This window comes from Oncorhynchus kisutch, linkage group LG12 (assembly GCF_002021735.2).
Source record: "Oncorhynchus kisutch isolate 150728-3 linkage group LG12, Okis_V2, whole genome shotgun sequence".
Classification (NCBI taxonomy): Eukaryota; Metazoa; Chordata; class Actinopteri; order Salmoniformes; family Salmonidae; genus Oncorhynchus; species Oncorhynchus kisutch.
The window spans coordinates 26,559,909-26,579,311 of record NC_034185.2 but is presented as its reverse complement, the minus strand read 5'-3'; the positions used below and the strand labels follow the sequence as shown (position 1 = coordinate 26,579,311).

Below are 19,403 nucleotides of genomic sequence, written 5' to 3'. Positions count from 1 at the left end.
GTAGAAGAGCATGAAACCCGAGGCGATCCATTCACTGCTAATGGGGTGTGAAATAGGGGGTAATGTAACACAATGTGATTGGTCTGCTACTAAGAATAGGCCTGCTGGGAATTCCCTGGACCTACTTAAGGAACAAGTGGCTGAGGCAGTGACTGACTCGTGAGGGGACAGTTCTAAAGCAAGTTCAGTCTTAGGAATTTGTCATATTCAGTAATGACCTCTTTATACCAAACATCTGTAAAGTATTCAACACAGATGGAGTAAAACACAAGGCTTATAATCACCCTGAGACAAGACAAGTCCAAGATTTTCACCTAAGCTCAATTTCAGTGTTTCTGCTGAATTATTGTTTTCCAGATTTTGAATATTTGATGAATGCCCTGCATGTAAAATGGGTATGATCTCCCACACATTCGCTTTGTTGCAGATAAACAAGTTATATTCCAAGGCTGAGAAGAGCTCTGTGAGAGAAACTGCTGATGCAGCACAAGTCCATGTATGGCTTCGTAACTCTTCAGAACAGGCTCAGAGCTCCTGTGGATCACATTTTGTCCCACAGCAGGAGAAAAATATCCAGATTAAAAAGTTAAGAACGAGTTACTGAAACTATGTCAATTGAACACCACAAAAAAGTTACTTTTTAATCATGTATTGCAATTTTTTTTATTTATTTCTATTTCATTTGCTCAAACAATGTTAGCATGTAAGAAAATTCTAATTAACATGAGAACAGTATGGTACAATGTGAATGATAAAAGAATAAAGGAAACTGATAAATTCCTTTCAGAGACATTCAGTTGAATTTCTCAATATGTCCACCAGCTTCGGTTCCCTCAGTAGATGGAAAAATCAGATTTTGGGGACAAAAATGTAACTGTAGAGCACAGGAGGTTGGTGGCACCTTAATTGGGGAGGATGGGCTTGTGGTAATAACTGGAGCGGAATTGGTGGAATGGTATCAATTACACCAAACGCATGGTTTGATGCCATTCCAGTCGCTCTGTTTCAGACATGAGCCGTCCTCCCCTCAGCAGCCTCCACTGCTGTAGAGGATGTATACATTTTTCAGATTTCCCAAGCGCTAAGAACCTAAACCATGTAACAAACTGCTCTGTAACATACAAATGGCATGAGGAAAATACGCCACTTCTTGGGTTCAATTGTACTTTGTAACAACTTCATTCTCCCATTAAAATAACTATACCAGGACGCAAAAAATAATAATAAACAATGATCATGTGTGAGATTATGACAGTTCCTAGAATTATTACTAGTCTTTTTAAATCTTTGACATATTAAATGTAAATTCAGAACAAGGCACAAACCATGAAGATCACAAACAGAATTATCCATGTAGATATGAATGATCCTTAATTAGAATGTTTCACTCCCCAATCCTAAGGACTCGATATATAGATATCTCCCTTTCTCTTAACAATGATAAAACAAAAGGCGACTCAGTAAAGTGTGACGTGTGTAGGAGGAGATTGTAGCTGAAACCTTTGGTGTGATAGCCACACTATTGGCGATGGCTGCATCTTGTAAAGCAGGTTCATCATAGTATCATGAATTTCTATGGGTTTATAAAGTGCAATCGATGCTGTAAACACTCTTCTGTACAAACTTCCAATGCTTTGATTCAGAGATGAGAATGAAATCATCTGTGTTTGAGCAAAACACTCACCAGGGGAGTGTTGTGAAGATAGCTCAGTCACCACGACCCCCTCAGCTGTTGCCACGACAGAACCCTGATCAAAGGTGATCCCCTTACCAGCAAGTCAAGAGAATAGAAGCTAGAGTTTTACATTGAAGACAGCTCTGTTTTACACGAGTCTCAGGTTGACCTCAGTTTGACCTTCTCTCAGTTGATTGTACATCGAGATTTTTAGGAAATCAAAAATTTGTTTTGAAAAGGAAACATTTTCAATTAAAAGTAGCCATTCCCATATGAACAAAGTCAATCAAAGGGCGAAAGAAGTATGCCATTATCAGAACTTCATATTATAAGGAGAGGAAATAAAGGCAAACAAAAATGCTACAAATAATTATTAAGCACAAGTAAAACACTGAATGGCACAAGCATGGATGCGGATATGTCATGCCGACAAACTCATTTATGGGGTGTCCCTCATGTCTTTTTCATGACTATTCTTTGTATTTTTTTCCTGCAAAATACCATGAGTACCATGAATTGAAAAATGAATGGCGTACCTCAGTAAATTAAGTACATTATGGCTATAAACAGAGGGGGTCTGTCCATCTCATCTATTCTCTACCCATTTGTTTCAGAACAGTTTAGAATCTATTAGGTGGATGTCCAGTCGTGAACAGAAGGAGGTACAGAATCACATCCTCAACAGGGCGCTGGAGTGGAGTTAAAAGAACAGGAACATTTCAAGGAAAACATGTGGGGGAAATTCAACCCAGATGCTACACTTATTGCTTATAAACTGACAGACAATAACGCAACTTCTTGGCAGTCTCACCGTACACATGCACCAAACAATTGACAGAAAATGAGAGGGAGGAAAAAAAGGTTTAGTTCATAATAACAGTACAGAGATTTCAAATAGCGCCATCTCCAGATCTGGTCATTGTGATTTTAGCAGTATTAACCGTCACTAATTGACAGAGGTTGTTTGGTAAAGAGCTACACAGATTGACTGTAGAAAGGCATGTACCCTTTGTGACCGTCTCATCAGCCTGCAACACACCGAAACAGTGAGAAGAAATGCAGTACAGTAGCTCGTTACAGCGATCATTTTGATAGAAAAAAAATTAGATCATGATATTCGGATATTAAGCCAAACAGACCAAAAGACCATCTTGAAAATATTTGATTAAGCTACTTGATATGGCCATGGTTTACATTAAAACAGACAATTGATAGACTTGTAGATATCATTTTTTCTTCTTTTGTACATATTCAGGTTAAAATAGTATTTGAGGAAGACAAGCATTACAGAGTCCTGCAGCAGTAGACAATACCAAGTCCACCAGTCAGTCCCTCATTCACATCAAGAGGCTCCCTCCTATGGCCCTATGGGAAACTGAGTCCTACTTCCCTTTCCCTCCCCTCCTGCCTCCAAACTTAACACTCGCCCACTAAACGTGCCTTTTTGCTTTGAAATCACAAGTGCGCACCAACCGTTCCAAATCTTAGTGTGATCGCTGTCTGACTTCTCACACTTCAATGGTTAATACAGTATACAGTTCAATATAGTTAGTTTTTTGTTGATTTTCCTTGTTTTCTTGTGTTATCGACAAAGAGAGAAATCTTTGCATAATGACAGTCAATTCTCTTCATGACTGTGTCCTGTCCTCCAGGTGAGGCTGCGGGAAAATGGCAGCAACGGCCAGGCTTCACAAGATGGGCGCCAGCAGTGCTTCCATGCTACACGCCTCCCGCACTCCCTCGTCCCCAGTTGTGTGCCTGACGCTGCTCCGCCCCACAAACTCTGTCTGCTGTATTAATTCAGTTATTGTCATCATCATCGCCACCTTTTAAAACTTTTTTTTACCTTGTTTGTTGCTTTATAATATTGTCCTATCTGAAGTTGACCTGTCTCAGTTGTCCGGTAATAGGTGTAATTTACAGGGAGGTGAGATCCTTCTACACAGTGTTCGACTTGCCCAGCTCCTCTCTGATGGCTGTGGACAGACAAACAACATGTCAGTTATATTGTGTTTTGTGCCGTCTTTCCTTTGATATGATCTTAGCAGCGGCTTGAATGGTTTGATGCTAATTCTCTGATGACAAAGGTACAGCAGGCCTCGTAAGCGTAAGGACTTCCTCCCTGTGCTTTGAGGAACTTGTTTCACACCCTGTCACATACTACAGAGCAGTATGTGCATAAGGTTAATCAAGCAATCAGTTACCATCAATGAGTTCCTCTTTCAGTTTTGATAACTCCTTCCTCATCTCGTCCAGAATGTCCTGAAAATACAAGGTTGGAAGGTGAAGATTAGAGACCAAAAAACAGTGGAAAAACAAATAACTTGCATCAACCTTCAGGTTCTTTGGACATGTGAGATGGGGGAAAACAGAGAGCATAGCATCAATGAGCGATACTGTCCCAGAGAGCTGAATGAGTTTTAGTAAGCCCATAGTGTCACTCCTCTGTTTACTGCTCTGACTGAGGCTGCTGCTGTGTGCACAGATAGGGAGGGTATATGAAAAATCTACACTTATCTAACAGGCTCCTTCATAGGGGAGAAGGGAGGGATTGCCGCAGCACAGGACACCGTCATTGGGCACACCCTCTCAGGGCTCTTTAGTATGCCGTGTAAAATACTACAGCTCCAGTGTACTGCCAGTAAACAGCAAATCAGGTCATTTTTTACTTGTCTCCTCTGAATACCTGTTTCAATCGGTCATAGTCGAGACCTTCTGTTGGCACCCCGTTGGCACTTAGGGATCCAGTCGGTGTGGATTTTGGTCTGTAGACGAGAAACAGAAAAGTTAGAGTAGTATACCTAAACTGGGGCTATTGTCAAGGGGGCCTTCAGAAGTCCGTCTTGGAGGAAAACGAGACAGCTAAGTGCCGACTGTAGCTAGATCATTCTCCTCTGCATTCAGTCCTCAGACACTTCAATCACTCTTAAAAAATGTGCAACTATAACATAAACAAGTTGAAAGAAAGTGCATTGAAACACCAAAGGAGGACATCTGAGATTTCAAATTGACGGTTTGATATCAAAACACAACAGGAAACCGAGGAAGTTACAGACTTAAACAAACAAAACAAACTGTCATCATATACCAACATTACTGTTTTAAATTCAGAATTTGGAAACAAATATGGCAATGTAGCGCATAAGAGTACCACAATTATTTTCAGGCCATTTCATATAAATTTGTCAGCATTGATACGACACTAGTGGTAAACAACAGCCTATTTAACAGGGTACCTAACAACTTGGCTGCCTACATACAGTACGAGGCTCCTTCATGAACTTAGTTAGTTCAAGCATCATTATGCTCAGAGCAAACTGAATCTAGATTTAGGCGAAGCAAACCAGTAAATTAACTGGAAACTGTAGAGTCCTATAACTGGAATCACAAATAGAATAGCTTCATGCCTTAGGTCAGGGATGAGCAACTTTGATGGGGTGGGGCCACAAAAAGTCTGAACTCATCACGAGGGGCTGTAACTAAATGTAAAATAATTATGTTAGCTGAAATGGGCTAATTGAGTGACTATCAATGACTGACATAAGGGAATTGATTGGAGGGCCTTTAAATGGGGGGCCGCCAGTTGCCCTTCCCTGCCTTAGGTAAAGCCAGCCCAATACACATGCTACACACACGAACCATTCGAGTTCACACACCAACTAATAGGAAGGAAACACACACTGGACATTGGGTAGTTTAACCCCATTTAAACACAATCAAGTAAACTTTGGGAGCCAGAGTTCAGAGACAGGCCGCTGTAGTTGCAGCATGCACACACAATTCAGCAGTCACACACAGCCATGCTTCTCTGCCATTGGATCAGCTGGGACAGGAACACCGTTGCCAACAAGGTAATCACCACAGTCTAAAACCACAGGAATGATTCAAGGGAACTAAGGAAACTGAGTGTGAAATCAGTGAAGAAATTAACTCTTGTCAGAGAGGTAGTGGAAGCCAAGAGGGGAAGTATAACAATTCTCAATAGTTGTCCTTCTGCGTGTTTGTGTATTTGCTCCCGTGGTCTCTCTGGCCTCCTCTATAGGTCAAATACTAAGGCCAGTTTATGTGAGAGAAATGTAGGATGCCAATGCAGGGCTGTGTGGCCTTATCTATTGGGTGCGTCTGGGTCAGAATTGGCACGGAAGTGAATATTAACAGCACTGGGCGGGGTGATGTCTCCTCTAGCTTCCTCACTATACAGTAGCATACAGCCACAGAGTGTGTTGAGTATGTGTGTACATGTGAGTAGGGGGCACTTTGTGATGTGTTCGAGGGATTCCCTTTGACAGGAAAGTAGGCACTGTAGGAGAGATGGACAGTAAAATAAAGATTGTAAAGCAACTGGAAACGTAACATGACCTATAGATTGCTTATTTTAAAACAAGAATAAACCAATGTATATATGTGGAATTCATTAGCAGTCTGGTGATGACGTTGCTGGCAAAACAGAGGTACAGTATGTGGGAATTACAAGGCACTAACCCAAGCCCCCAAAAATATCACTTCCACCACGATCACAGCAAATGACACCAAATGAGTAAAAAGAGAGAATTATTACTCTACAGGCCTGTATCCCTGTTTACCTGATCAGAACCCATCAGATTTCTCCACGGTGAGTCAAGTCCGTGAGAGAGAGACGACAGCTCTTAAAAGGCCTGTCCTACAGCCCCAGGGTCCCCTCCCTAAACCAACCCAAACTAAACCTACAGGCTACAGAGAAAACACGGAGTATAGCCGTATTAATGATATATTGACTTTGCATTAAGTTAACTTAAAAATGATAAAGCATTGTAATAGGCATTTTCTAGGGATCTGTTAATTGTCTGAAACTTTTCGCATTAATACGCTAAAATGCAACACCAACCGACTTTAAAGGAAGTTCTAAAAAACATCTCACATTCTCAGCGAAATAAAACAAAAAAGGACTTGTGGTGGAGGCAGTCAGCATTCTGTTTTGCACATGGAAGCTGGAGGTGCATTTCCAGGAACACGTTCTCACCGACAAACTGCCATTTAGAGCCCTGGAATTAGAACCTGGAATTTGGGGCTTTCATTGACACATCTCACGAACACTCATTTTTCATCTATATTCTTCGTAGTGGTCTATTTACCACTACAAACCGATGCGGACACTAAGACCATACTGAACGAGCTGTATACGGTGCTCCTAGTGGCCGGGGACTTGAATACACTTAAATCAGTTTTACCAAATTTTTACCAGTATGTTAAATGTGCAACCAGAGGGAAAAAAAATATATATATATAAACTTTCCCCACACACAGAGATGCATACAAAGCTCTCCCTCACACTCCATTTGGCAAATCTGGCCATAATTCTATCCTCCTGATTCCTGCTTACAAGCAAAAATGTATGCAGGAAGCACCAGTGACTCAGTCAATAAAAAAGTTATCAGATGAAGCAAATGCTAAACTACAGGACTGTTTTGCTAGCATAGACTGGAATTTCTTCCGGGATTCTTCCGATGGCATTGAGGAGTACACCACATCAGTTACTGGCTTTATCAATAAGTGCATCGATGACATCGTCCCCACAGTGACTGTACATACCCCAACCAGAAGCCATGGATTACAGACAACATCCGCACTGAGCTAAAGGGTAGAGCTGCCGCTTTCAAGGAGTGGCACTCTAACCTGGAAGCTGATAAGAAATCGCGCTATGCCCTCCGATGAACCATCAAACAGATAAAGCATCAATACAGGACTAAGATTGAATAGTACTACATTGGCTCCGATACTCGTCGGATGTGGCAGGGCTTGCAAACCATTACAGACTACAAAGGGAAGCACAGCTGCAAGCTAACCCAGTGACACGAGCCTATCAGACGAGCTAAATTACTTCTATGCACACGTCGAGGCAAGAAACACCGAAGCATGCATGAGAGGATCAGCTGTTCCGGACGTAGCCGATGAGAGTAAGACCTTTAAACAGGTCAACATTCACAAAGCCGCAGGGCCAGACAGATTACCAGGACGTGTACTCCGAGCATGTGCTGACCAACTGGCAAGTGTCTTCACTGACATCTTCAACCTCTCCCTGTACGAGTCTGTAATACCAAAATGTTTCAAGCAGACCATCATAGTCCCTGTGCCCATGAACACTAAGGTAAACTGCCTAAATGACACCGACCCATAGCACTCATGTCTGGTCATGGCTCAACACCATTATCCCAGAAACCCTACACCCACTCCAATTTGCATACCGCCCCAACAGATCCACAGATGATGCAATCTCTATTGTACTCCACACTGCACTTTCAGACCTGGACAAAAATAACTCTAATGTGAGAATGCTACTCATTGACTACAGCTCAGTGTTCAACACCATCAAAGCTCATAACTACTAAGGACCCTGTGACTCAATGCCTCCCTCTGCAACTGGATCCTGGACTTCCTGATGGGCCGCCCCCAGTTGGTAAGGGTAGGTAACAACACATTCGCCACGCTTATCCTCAACACGGGGGCCCCTCAGGGGTGCGTGCTCAGTCCCCTCCTGTAGTCCCTGTTCACTCATGACTGCATGACCAGGCACGACTCCAACACCATCATTAAGTTTGCTGATGACAACCGTGGTAGGCTAGATCACCGACAACGACGAGAACACCTATAGGGAGGTCAGAGACCTGGCCGTGTGGTGCAAGGACAACCTCTCCCTCAATGGGAGAGGTTTGGCATGGGTCCTCAGATCCTCAAAAGGTTATCCAGCTGCACCATCGAGCGCATCCTGACTGGTTGCATCCCTGCCTGGTAGGGCAACTGCTCGGCCTACGACCGCAAGGCACTACAGAGGGTAGTGTGTACGGCCCAGTACATCACGGGGGCCAAGCTTCCTGCCATCCAGGACCTCTATACCAAGCAGCGTCAGAGGGAGAACCTAAAAACCTGTTCTCCAGCCACCCTAGTCGTAGACTGTTCTCTCTGCTACCACATGGCAAGATGTACCGGAGCGCCAAGTCTAGGTCTAAGAGGCTTCTAAACAGCTACCCCCAAGCCATAAGACTCCTGAACATCTAATCAATGGCATCCCAGACTAATTGCATTGCCCCCCCCCCCTTCACGCTGCTGCTACTCTGTTTATTATCTATGCGTAGTGACTTTAATAACTCTACCTACATTTACATATTACCTCTAACTGGTGCCCCCGCACATTGACTCAGTACCGGTACCCCCTGTATATAGCCTCACTATTGTTATTTTACTGCTGCTCTTCAATTATTTATTACTTTTATTTCTTAACTTTGGGGATATTTTTCTTAAAACTGCATTGTTGGTTAACGGCTTATAAGCAAGCATTTCACTGTAAGGTCTACACCTGTTGTATTCGGCACATGCAACAATTTCAATTTGATTTGATACAGACAGCCTTGCTAGCAGTATCCTAGTGGTAAGCAGCAGCCCTGTGCTTTAGTCATGTTATTAACCAGTCATGAACCAGCAAGCCCAGGGGTCAGACCCCAGCAGTGAGCCATGCTCTGCTACCCCCTGTGCTCCTTCTCTCCAGTTACATGATAATGAGCAGCAATGCAGAGGCAGTCAATGATTCAGACAGGCAGTGGATATTTTGACTTCGTTGTACTTGACCCAATAACATGTTTAGACTCAGAGACTAAAAATGTATTACCTTTTGTACATTTATGGAATGCTGGTACTTACCTTCCAATGACTGGGGATTTGCTACCATTCATAGTGTTACTCCTCTCCCATGGTTTCCTGGGCATGTCTGCGGAGGAGAGAAACACAAAAGCATTAGAGATAATTACACTGATATAACTGAACCACTTCATCAGAAGACAAAAAAATACAGACTGAAAAAATCTGCCAAATTACATTAACTGCTGGCCAACACGGACTAGGATCCTGGTGGTCTGAATGTGGAAGGTGCATGTTTCTGTTCTGGTCCTGTGTATCTCTGACCACTACAGTCCTGTACTGTATCCTGTACCCCACTCACCTGGTGTGCTACAGGCAGACACTTTAGGAGTCGTGGTGCCCTCGCTGCCACCGTCGTCCTATTGGAGAGTAGCACAGTGAGTTCAAAGGTCAGAAGTTATAGGTCAGGCAGCTTCAGATGATCAGAAATGTGACCAGGCATTTAGTTAATAATCCACTGAGGGAGATCCATTGATCCTCTTTAATGCCACCAATGACCCTCAAAGAGAAACATATGAAGCTCCAAAGACATCCAGAAGGGATGGATACAGAATACAAACACCAGGCTACTGAATTATAGACGGGTAGACTAGATAGGTACTGTCAAGCAGGATATACAGAGATGAACTTTCCCTGGCCTCTGTCTATCTGTCATACTCACAGCTCTCTGCTCCGGCTCAGGCGATGATCCCTTCTCTGCAATTCTTCTCCTGAAAAACACCACAAAATATTAAAGTCATAACATGTTACATTGTATGTCAAAACAAAAATTCACCCACACCAAATTACTTTGAAATAATGTTTGGCTGACCGCGACAGCTACTGTACATGATCTGCAATGATATGGCACTCAATGAAAATATCTATATTGACAAGAAACATTTGGGCCTCAAGCCTTCCTCAATATTGCCCCCCCCCCCCCACTCCCTGAAGCCACCCAAACATGCTGTATCCCTCCTCTCTCCATGTTTCAAACGGGAACGTAGTGTAATGTCACCTCCTGGCCAGGAGGGCACTCATTTCCTCCATCAACCCCCCTCCTCCAGGTGCTCCTCCCAGAGGGCCGTTCCCTCCAGGTTTGGCCCCTGTAGCGCCAGCCAAGCCCCCAGCCATGGCTGCAGCCAGAGCAGCTGCCGCATCACCACCACTATCACTCTGAAGGATAGAGAGAAAGGTCAGAGTCAGAGAAGTAGTGGTAGACTATGTTCCAGAGGCACATAACTGGGGGTCAGGTATGGTGGAGTGCAGTATATGAATGCGTGAAGTACAGTATGGGCTACATGATTTACATGTATTTGAAGTGAGTGGCAGCTCCCAATTAGTGCTGAGTGATGTGTTTTGAGGTTGGTTTGGTTATTGCTAGATTATTAAAAAAATAATTTGATTTCGATATTTTTATATTACGAAATAATGACATTACAATGATTTGAGCATTAATGGAAATTCCAAAGGCCAAAACCTGTCTACCTGACAGGTCCACATCAATAGAAAATGGTGATATTACTATGAAATAATCAAATATTTGAGGTGTATATTACTTAGATTTTATTTGATTCTTCATTCCTTAAAGTCATCATTTCATCTCTGCTCAGGCAGCAGCAGTCAGCCTGCCAGGCCATCTAACGTTACGTGCTCCCCATAGTGTACTGTCTTTAGTCATTTTACTTAGCTAGCCAGCATAAGTACTGTAGCCTACAGTATGCTGCAGAGCTGTCTTGACAAAATAATTGTACTAGTTCTTCAAAGTAGATAAGTTATACTTTCACAAACTGTCTCTGTCCCTCTCATCCTTGCGTACATTAGCTTGATTTCTCAGATTTCTCTCGTGAATGAAACTGCGAGCTGGGCTCACCCAAAAAAAGTTAACTAAATGAAATTCAAGTAATTGAACAGAAGTCGATTTAATAACCAAAAAAAACAAGGAAATGTTAGTTATTAGCTCAGCACTACATCCAATAGAGGGAGTATAAAGTGTGACTGGTGCTGGGCAAGATCACAAGCCTGTGAGGATATGGTATGAGACAGTGGGTGTCTGTGTAAGGGTAAGGGAGTGGTGGGTGTGTTTCTGTTCTGTGCGTGTCGGCCTCTCACCCTTGGCACTTTACGCAGCTTGGCTCCAGCGAGGGCAGCGGCCAGCCCGGACAGGGGGCGGTCCTCCGAGGGGGAGAAGAGACCGGGCGGCAGGGGAGGGGCTGGTGGAGGAGGAGGGTGGGCCTGGCCACCGAGGGAAGGTGGGGGACCGGGTGGGGGAGGGGGGCCGCCACTTGTAGGGGTGAGTGTGGGGGGTAAGGGGGGAGGGGGAGGAGGGCCTGGTTGGGCAGAGGCTGTGGGGGTCACAGTGGAGCCGGGAGGGAGGGGGGGGAGGGGGAGGGGGGGTGGGCAGCACCGGCGTCAACACTGTGTCTGTATGGGGGGAGGAGGGAGAAGAGTAAACAGTCAGTATCAAAATTTAGGACTTACAGAAAGAGCAGGGGTCACGAGTTCTCTCCTATTTAGTTTATCCTCACACAAAAAAAAACTCTGGCTTCCTTAAGCACCCATACTATATTCAACATCAATACTAACATTATCAGGCTTGACCAACCTTAGACTTTAAAACTTGTGTGTGAAGACACGGCATGAAGACGCTAACATCCTCTTGCTGTTTGTCATACAACATGCACATCAGTGAGTTGTGGCAATGGCCTAAATGTATCCATTTGAATGAAGCAAATGGAGACATCCAACACAAAAACAAGACAGAAAATGCATTGGACACAGGAACTCTAGCAGCCTTAGTTAGGTCAATATCGGCATATGCCTGCAAGAGCAGCCCTAAACCATGGAACCACAGAGATGTATTAACTGTAATAATTAGCTTGTAGAAAATCATTGTGACTCCTCAACCCAGACAGATGATTGGATCAATAAGCAATGATGGAATGTGCCCATATTGAGCTCCTGTTAATGAGGGCGTGACCTATAGAATTAGGAATTTGAATACTAATTATTAGAATAGTCATTTAAATGGATCTCTATAGGGCGTGACCAGTTTCCTTTCAGCCAAATGAGAGAGGAGACTGGAGGGCAGAGGTCACTAACACGGGTGGGTCAGTCCAAGTGGGAGAAATAGTCGCACTGAATCATCTACATATACAGTGCATTCAGAAAGTATTCAGACCCCTTGACTTTTCACACATTTTGTTACGTTACAGCCTTACACTAAAATTGATTAGTTTCTCCCTCAAATCTACACACAATACCCCATAATGACAAAGCAAAAGAAAATGTTTTAGACATTTTTGCAAATGTATTAAAAACTGAAATATCACATTTGCAAAAGGTATTCAGACCCTTTACTCAGTACTTTGTTAAAGCACCTTTGGCAGCGATTACAGCCTCGAATCTTCCTGGGTATGACGCAACAACCTTGGCACACCTGTATTTAAGGAGTTTCTCGCATTCTCCTCTGCAGATCCTCTCAAGCTCTGTCAGGTTGGATGGGGAGCGTCGCTGCACAGCTATTTTCAGGTCTCCCCAGAGACGTTTGATCAAGTTGATGTCTGGGCTCTGGCTGGGCCACTCATGAACATTACGACTTGTCCTGAAACCACTCCTGCGTTGTCTTGGCTGTGTGTTTAGGGTCGTTGTCCTGTTAGAAAGGGAACCATTTCCCCAGTCTGAGGTCCTGAGCGCTCTGGAGCAGGTTTTTATCAAGGATCTCTGTACTTTGCTCTGTTCATCTTCGCCTCGATCCTGACTAGGCTCCCAGTCCCTGCCACTGAAAAACATCCCCACAGCATGATGCTACCACCACCATGCTTCACTGTAGGGATGGTGCCAGGTTTCCTCCAGGCATGACGATTGGCATTCAGGCCAAAGAGTTCCACCAGACCAGATAATCTTGTTTCTCATGGTCTGAGAGTCCTTTAGGTGCCTTTTGGCAAATGTGCCCCTTACTGAGGAGTGGCTTCCACCTGACCACTCTACCATAAAGGCCTGATTGGTGGAGTGCTGCTGAGATGGTTGTCCTTGTGGAAGGTTCTCCCATCTCCACAGAGGAACTCTGGAGCTCTGCCAGAGTGACCATCGGGTTCTTGGTCACCTCCTTGACCAAGGCCATTCTTCCCCGATTGCGCAGTTTGTCTGGGCGGCCAGCTCTAGGAAGATTCTTGGTAGTTCCAAACTCCTTCCATTTAAGAATGATGGAGGCCAGTGTTCTTGGGGACCTTCAATGCTGCAGAAATGTTTTTATACCCTTCCCCAGATCTGTGCCGACACAATCCTGTCTCGGAGCTCTATAGACAATTCCTTCGACCTCATGGCTTGGTTTTTGCGGTGTGCCTTTCCAAATCATGTCCAGTCAATTGAATTTACCACAGATGGACTCAAATCAAGTTATAGAAACATCAAGGATGATCAATGGAAACAGGATACACCTGAACACCTGAACTCAATTGAGTCTGAATACTTAAGTAAATAAATGTTTTATATTTTTAAAACACTTGTGAAAATTTAGAAAAACCTCTTTTCGTTTCATCATTATGGTTATTGTGTGTAGATAGATGACAATATTTAGAATAAAAGCTGTAACGTAACAAATGTGGAAAACGTTATACTTTCCGAATGCACTGTAAATGCTACTGAAGAGTTACTCAAAGGGCAGTTTTAATACACCACAATTGAAAACTCTATTATGTTACAAAATTGTCTCATTAATGCTTCTGGAGTGTTTGAATTATGTAAAATCTGAACTTTTGAAACGGCAATGGTTTTCAGAAAGATTTCAAATGTTATTTCTAATAAAGTTAAGGTAATCAGATGTGGTGGCCGGTTAAGGAAGAATAATAAAAAGCTTGTCCTCATTTGACATGGTTGTTAGAGGGTATTAATTTATTTGGATCCCCAAATCCAGAGGGGACAGACGTGTATGCTAACTATTCAATTTAGGAGAGGGAAAAAATTATCTTAATATTTTTGATTCCAGCTGCTGGATAGCTTCCGACAGTGACAATCCCTCTAAAGACTGCCCCAGAGTTCAGTCAGTCATTTCCTAATCAAAATACATCTAATATCTATGTTAATTCCTCCACACGAGCATCCCTCCCGTTCCCTTGAAAACGTACAGTAGTGTCATGACAAGAACCCTAAGTGAACAAGGACAGAGCAGAAATGAGTCTCCATCTATCAGTCCCTTTTGTATCACGTATACAAGCCTACGGTCACCAGGTCCAGTAGGTTTGATGAACACAACACTGACATGACAAGTGAGGATGAAAAGTCATGGTAACATACTAAGGTCATCACAATGGTGAATTGCAGAAAAATAATAGTTTGAGGTGATAAAAAAACAAAACAAGAAGCAAAGGAGAAACAAAGAGACATTGATCCCTCCAGACATAGCTTCAGCGATCTATAGCTAGATGCAGCAGAGCCCCCTGTCTGTGAGTGCACACTTTCACACATACATGCCATGCCATGCACAATGACCAGACACCATTCAAACCAGTTCACCAGGCAACTCAAGACCACGAGCAATAGCATGGACATACATGGCGAGAGTATGCTGACAGAGGCCAGACAGACACCTGACCAACACAGATTAACAAGCACCTAGTAGACCTAGAGCCACAGCCGTACTAGCCACCGCTACAGCCAGCATTGGCACCCAGAGCTGGGCCGAGCTGGTTAGGGCAGGCCCGCTACACCCTGGCCCCCGTTAGTGGGTGAGTGGAGGTAGAGAGCGAGGCTGAGAGAGGTGAGGCCTTACCCTGCTGGGCCAGAGGGTCTGCAGGCTGAAAGGCCTCTGGAGCCGAGGAGCAGGAGTCTCCCAGCTCAGAGAGGTTTACAGAGAGGTCAGCAGAGGCAGGGGGAGCTGTGGAAGGAGAAGGGACAACAGCAGGCTGGGATGAGGGAGAGGACACAAGGGGAGCGATGGGGGAGACAACAGGCGACTGCTGGCAGGACAGGGACAGGGAGAGAGGGGGCAGCGGTGGAGGGGGCGGCGGGGTGGGAGGGGGCGGCGGGGTGGGGTTGCTGCTGTTGCCAATGGTGACCGGTGAAGGGGCAGGGAACATAGGAGGCCCGTTGGGGGAGGGGGGTTTCTGTGACAAGGGGCTGGGGACTGGGATGGCAATGACAGGGCGAGGGCCTGTTGCCTTGCCCGGGGGGCTACTGATCATGACGGGGGGCGAGGGGGGCAGAGGGCTGAAGTTTGTTGCTGACCACACCAAAGACTTGGAGGGGGTTGCTGGGGCAGGGGTGGGGGGCGTGGGAGGGACAGGCTGTCGCCTGGGGACTGTGGCGTAGTGGGGCAAGACGGGATGGAAGGCGGAGCCTAGTGAGGTGGCAAAACGGGAGGCAGAGTGACGTAGAGGCGGGGTGGGGGGTGTTGCAGAGGAGGGTGACGGGGTGGGTGGAGGGTAGTTGGGGGTGGTGGGAGACACAGACGTAGAGGAGGTCTTGGAGGAGTACTCTGGAGGCGGAGGGGTGTAGAGGGAACTTTCAAACGCTGAACAGGACAGGAGAGAAGCAGCCACCGTGCAGCCACACAAGAGGGGAAAGAACACAGGAGAGGACAGAGAGAAAGGGGGAGAAACAGAAAGAACAGAGAGAAGGGGGCAAATGAAGCAGGAAAAACCAGCACAGACCTAAATCTCATTTTTCTATACTTGGTCCTTTCTCTGACAGAAAGGATGCTACTATTAGTACACAAGGTTAGCAGTTGAGACAGATCCTGAGGCACACTCTGTAAACAATGTGTCAATGGGAACACATGGATAGAGAGGCAGCAGAAAAACAGAGACCATCGTACATTCAGTCGGGAGCGCTTGGCCTGGCCGCTCAATGAATGAAGCCTAATCAAGTGATGCCCACTTCAAACACTTTATTAGCCTCTGGTGAAACTCACAGGATCAACACACACCAGACACAGCACTGGTCAGTCACTCACTCTATCCAGCGGCTCCATTCCAGGACTGAGCAAGCAGAACATGTGTATTCTATACATTTAGAAGTCAAAGAACCACAATTGAGACATGTAACCAATTTGGACATGTTTTGTTCATTACAATAAGCAAATGGTGCACAGACAATCTAATCTAAACGAACTAAATCAATAAAATGCTTCAATATTTGGGTGACTCCAGTTTAAATCAATCACCCCTTACTTGCATTCACCATTACCTAGTTCCTATCAGAACGATTTCAAGTCAGAATCTCCCTTTTCAAATGACAAGGAGTTCAGAAAGTCTTACAAAACAAAGAAAAAAATACCATCACAAAGTCTGTGTCTCATCAACACACACATCAGTAGTATCTTCTCATCTCTCATGTAAAGTACAGAATTAGTGAGGTCAGCCATTGCGGGGGTAGTCTCGCTGGGTGGTCACACTGCCAGAGCCTGACTGCATGCTCTGAATTATCCATGCTCTGTTTTGTTGTGGCCCCAGCCAGCGTAGCCCCAGAGTCAGCCCAGAGCGGAGGCCTCTCATGCCATATGTTGAATGAGGTGCAATGCTGCTAATCCTTTGTGCAAGCCTCATTCTACTCCACTGACCCTCAGTGGCAGCCACACACACACACACACACCTCCAACCAGAAGAGTTACTCATGTCCAAATGTTTGTCTCTTCTTTCCCGATTCCCCTAACTCCCTCCCTCCCTCCGGCTGGTAAGTGGGCAGAGGCAGGCCCTAGCTTTGCTCTGTGATCCCAGAGTAATAACACGCACACACCTCACTAACCCCAAAATGGACATACACTCCATCTCCTCCATACACAATAACTAAATGTTGCCTAGTGTGTAGCCTAGTGTGTTCCCTAGGAGAGTGGCCTACAGAAGAAGCGGACCAGTATAGGGCGGGCCGGTCTAGAACCATCACATCAGTAGTAGGAATGGCTGGATTAAAGAGGTTGACATTCACACAAGGAAGCCCTTGTTCTTTTGAACGCGATAAAGGGGCATAGCTAATTTGAGACAGACGCCACAGTGTGCTGGACACGTCAAGAAGCTCATCTCAGATAATAGTCCATGGATCTGCGGATGCCTTATTAGCAGACCTCTCCTCAAGTATTCAGTTAGAAGTTGAGGTATGGTTACACACAGGATCAGCATGGCCTCCATTAGACACTTACGACATCCAATGGAAAACTAAACATACTATGAATGAAATTGGAAATCCAACCAAAAGCTATTGCAAGGCTATGTACATTAGGCCAACAGCGCAAATGTTTGTTTTTCCTGCAGGAAAGACAACTAGAAGCGTATTAAAAGTGCATATTCACACCTCAAACCCAAAAACGGCCCAAATATTACAGCAACATGCAGTGCAACATGGTTTCTTGTGTTGGTCTTGTCATGTTCCGTGTGAATTGGGTCGTTATGCATTTATTGTATAAATTTCCAGGGGAAAAAAAGTGAACTCTATACCATGATATGTTAGTTATGTTGATGTGCTCCTGCGGGGCAGGCAGCATGTTAGCTTGATGGTTCATTTTTCTCCTACTAACAGAGAATCTGGCCCAGCTAATGTAATGATTGCGGCACTGAACCATGCCAACACTGGCTCCCCCACTGACCCAATATGTACCAGCAATGCCCATCTCCCATCCTTGATCCTCCCCTAACCAAACCCAGAGCCTGAGTCCTGCACCTGCCTATGCTTTGCTGGGCAGGCTGGCTGGGGTTCCCCCTACCATCCACCAACACATAGTCAAAGCAGGACCCAACAGGAGTAGGCAGAGAGAGCTGAGTGTGTGTCAGTGTGTGTGTGTGTTCTTGCCTGCTCGCTGAGAGAAGCACCCAAACACTCCCCCTATGCCCTAGCACCACTCAAGCTGTTCCACGAGCCCGTCCAACACACAGGCAGATGGGCAGAGAGAGATGGGAGAGGAGACTCGCTATAAGTCACACTAACTAATGAGCGGCCAGGGATGGCTGAGTAGAGTCAGCGTCTCCGCTTCAGACTCCAGCTAAATGTCAAGCTGGGATTTTACACCCAAGACGGCTCTTTGGAAGTACTACTGCTAAATGAAGTGAGACCTAAGCCCACTCACCTGTTGGTAACTATTCTGTCATTTTGTTCTGTCCTGTGTCGTCAGTGTGTACTGTACTACCATGTCCTGTCCTAGACATCAGATGTGTGCATATGCGTGTTGGTGTGTGTATATGTGTATGCATGTGGGCGAGTGTGTAAGAGGTAAGGAAAAAGGCTTGGCTGCTCACCGGCGTTGGAGATGCGTCTCCCTCTCTCCCAGTCCATCTGCTCTCTGTCCAACTGCTGCTCCTGGTGAGTCTCTCGCTCCATCCTCTCCCTCTCCTGCTTCTCGCTCTCCATCAGTTCCCACTCTCTCTCCGCCCGCTCTCTCTCCAATTGCTCTCTCTCCGCCACCTCTCTCTCCAACTGCTCTCTCTCCAACTGCTCTCTCTCCAACTGCTCTCTCTCCAACTGCTCTCTCTCCAACTGCTCTCTCTCCAACTGCTCCTGACGCTCCAGGCGATCCCGTTCAATGCGCTCCACATGCTGCCTCTCGGCGCGCTCCCTCTCTCGCTCCTGACGCTCTCGGTCTTGACGTTCCCGTTCACGCTCCCTCTCCATCATCTCACGCTCCAGCCGTTCCCTCTCCTGGCGCTCGTGCTCCAGCCGCTCGCGCTCCATCTCCTTCTGCCTCTGAAGCTCCTGCAGCTGCCTGCCATAGGGAGAGAGGAGAGAAGAGGTTAGAGAGAGGAAGAGAAAGGGGGTTGATGAGAGACGAGACACCAGACGAGGAGAACTAAGACAGGAGAGACCACAGAGGAGGAGACACCCGATGAGGAGAACTAAGACAGGAGAGACCATACAGTCAAGAGAGGAAACCATAGAAGAAAAAGGAGAGACCATACAGGATAGTGGAGTAAGCAGAGAGGAGAAAGAATAGAGGGAGGGGAGTGGAGAAGATAGGGTAGTCTAGCGGTTAAGAGCATAGGGCCAGGTAACTGAAAGGTCGCTGTTTCGAAACCCAGAGCCAACTAGGTGAAAGATCTATCAATGTGCCCTTGAGCAAGGCACTTAACCCTAATCACTCCTGTAAAATGTCAATGAA

At 45.4% G+C, this 19,403-nt stretch overlaps 1 protein-coding gene across 1 annotated transcript in view; it reads right to left on the bottom strand.

Annotated features, from left to right (window-relative positions):
* Nucleotides 1-649: 649 nt before the first annotated feature.
* Nucleotides 650-19,403, bottom strand: part of LOC109900790 (protein enabled homolog) — a 141,074-nt gene continuing 122,320 nt past the window's right edge. Inside the window, 11 exon segments of the mRNA XM_031837246.1 lie at nt 650-3,651; nt 3,880-3,937; nt 4,362-4,440; nt 9,347-9,413; nt 9,645-9,702; nt 10,005-10,053; nt 10,341-10,498; nt 11,435-11,704; nt 11,706-11,746; nt 15,093-15,833; nt 18,547-19,010. Coding sequence (XP_031693106.1) covers nt 3,614-3,651; nt 3,880-3,937; nt 4,362-4,440; nt 9,347-9,413; nt 9,645-9,702; nt 10,005-10,053; nt 10,341-10,498; nt 11,435-11,704; nt 11,706-11,746; nt 15,093-15,833; nt 18,547-19,010 — 2,023 coding nt within the window. The 3' untranslated portion in view covers nt 650-3,613.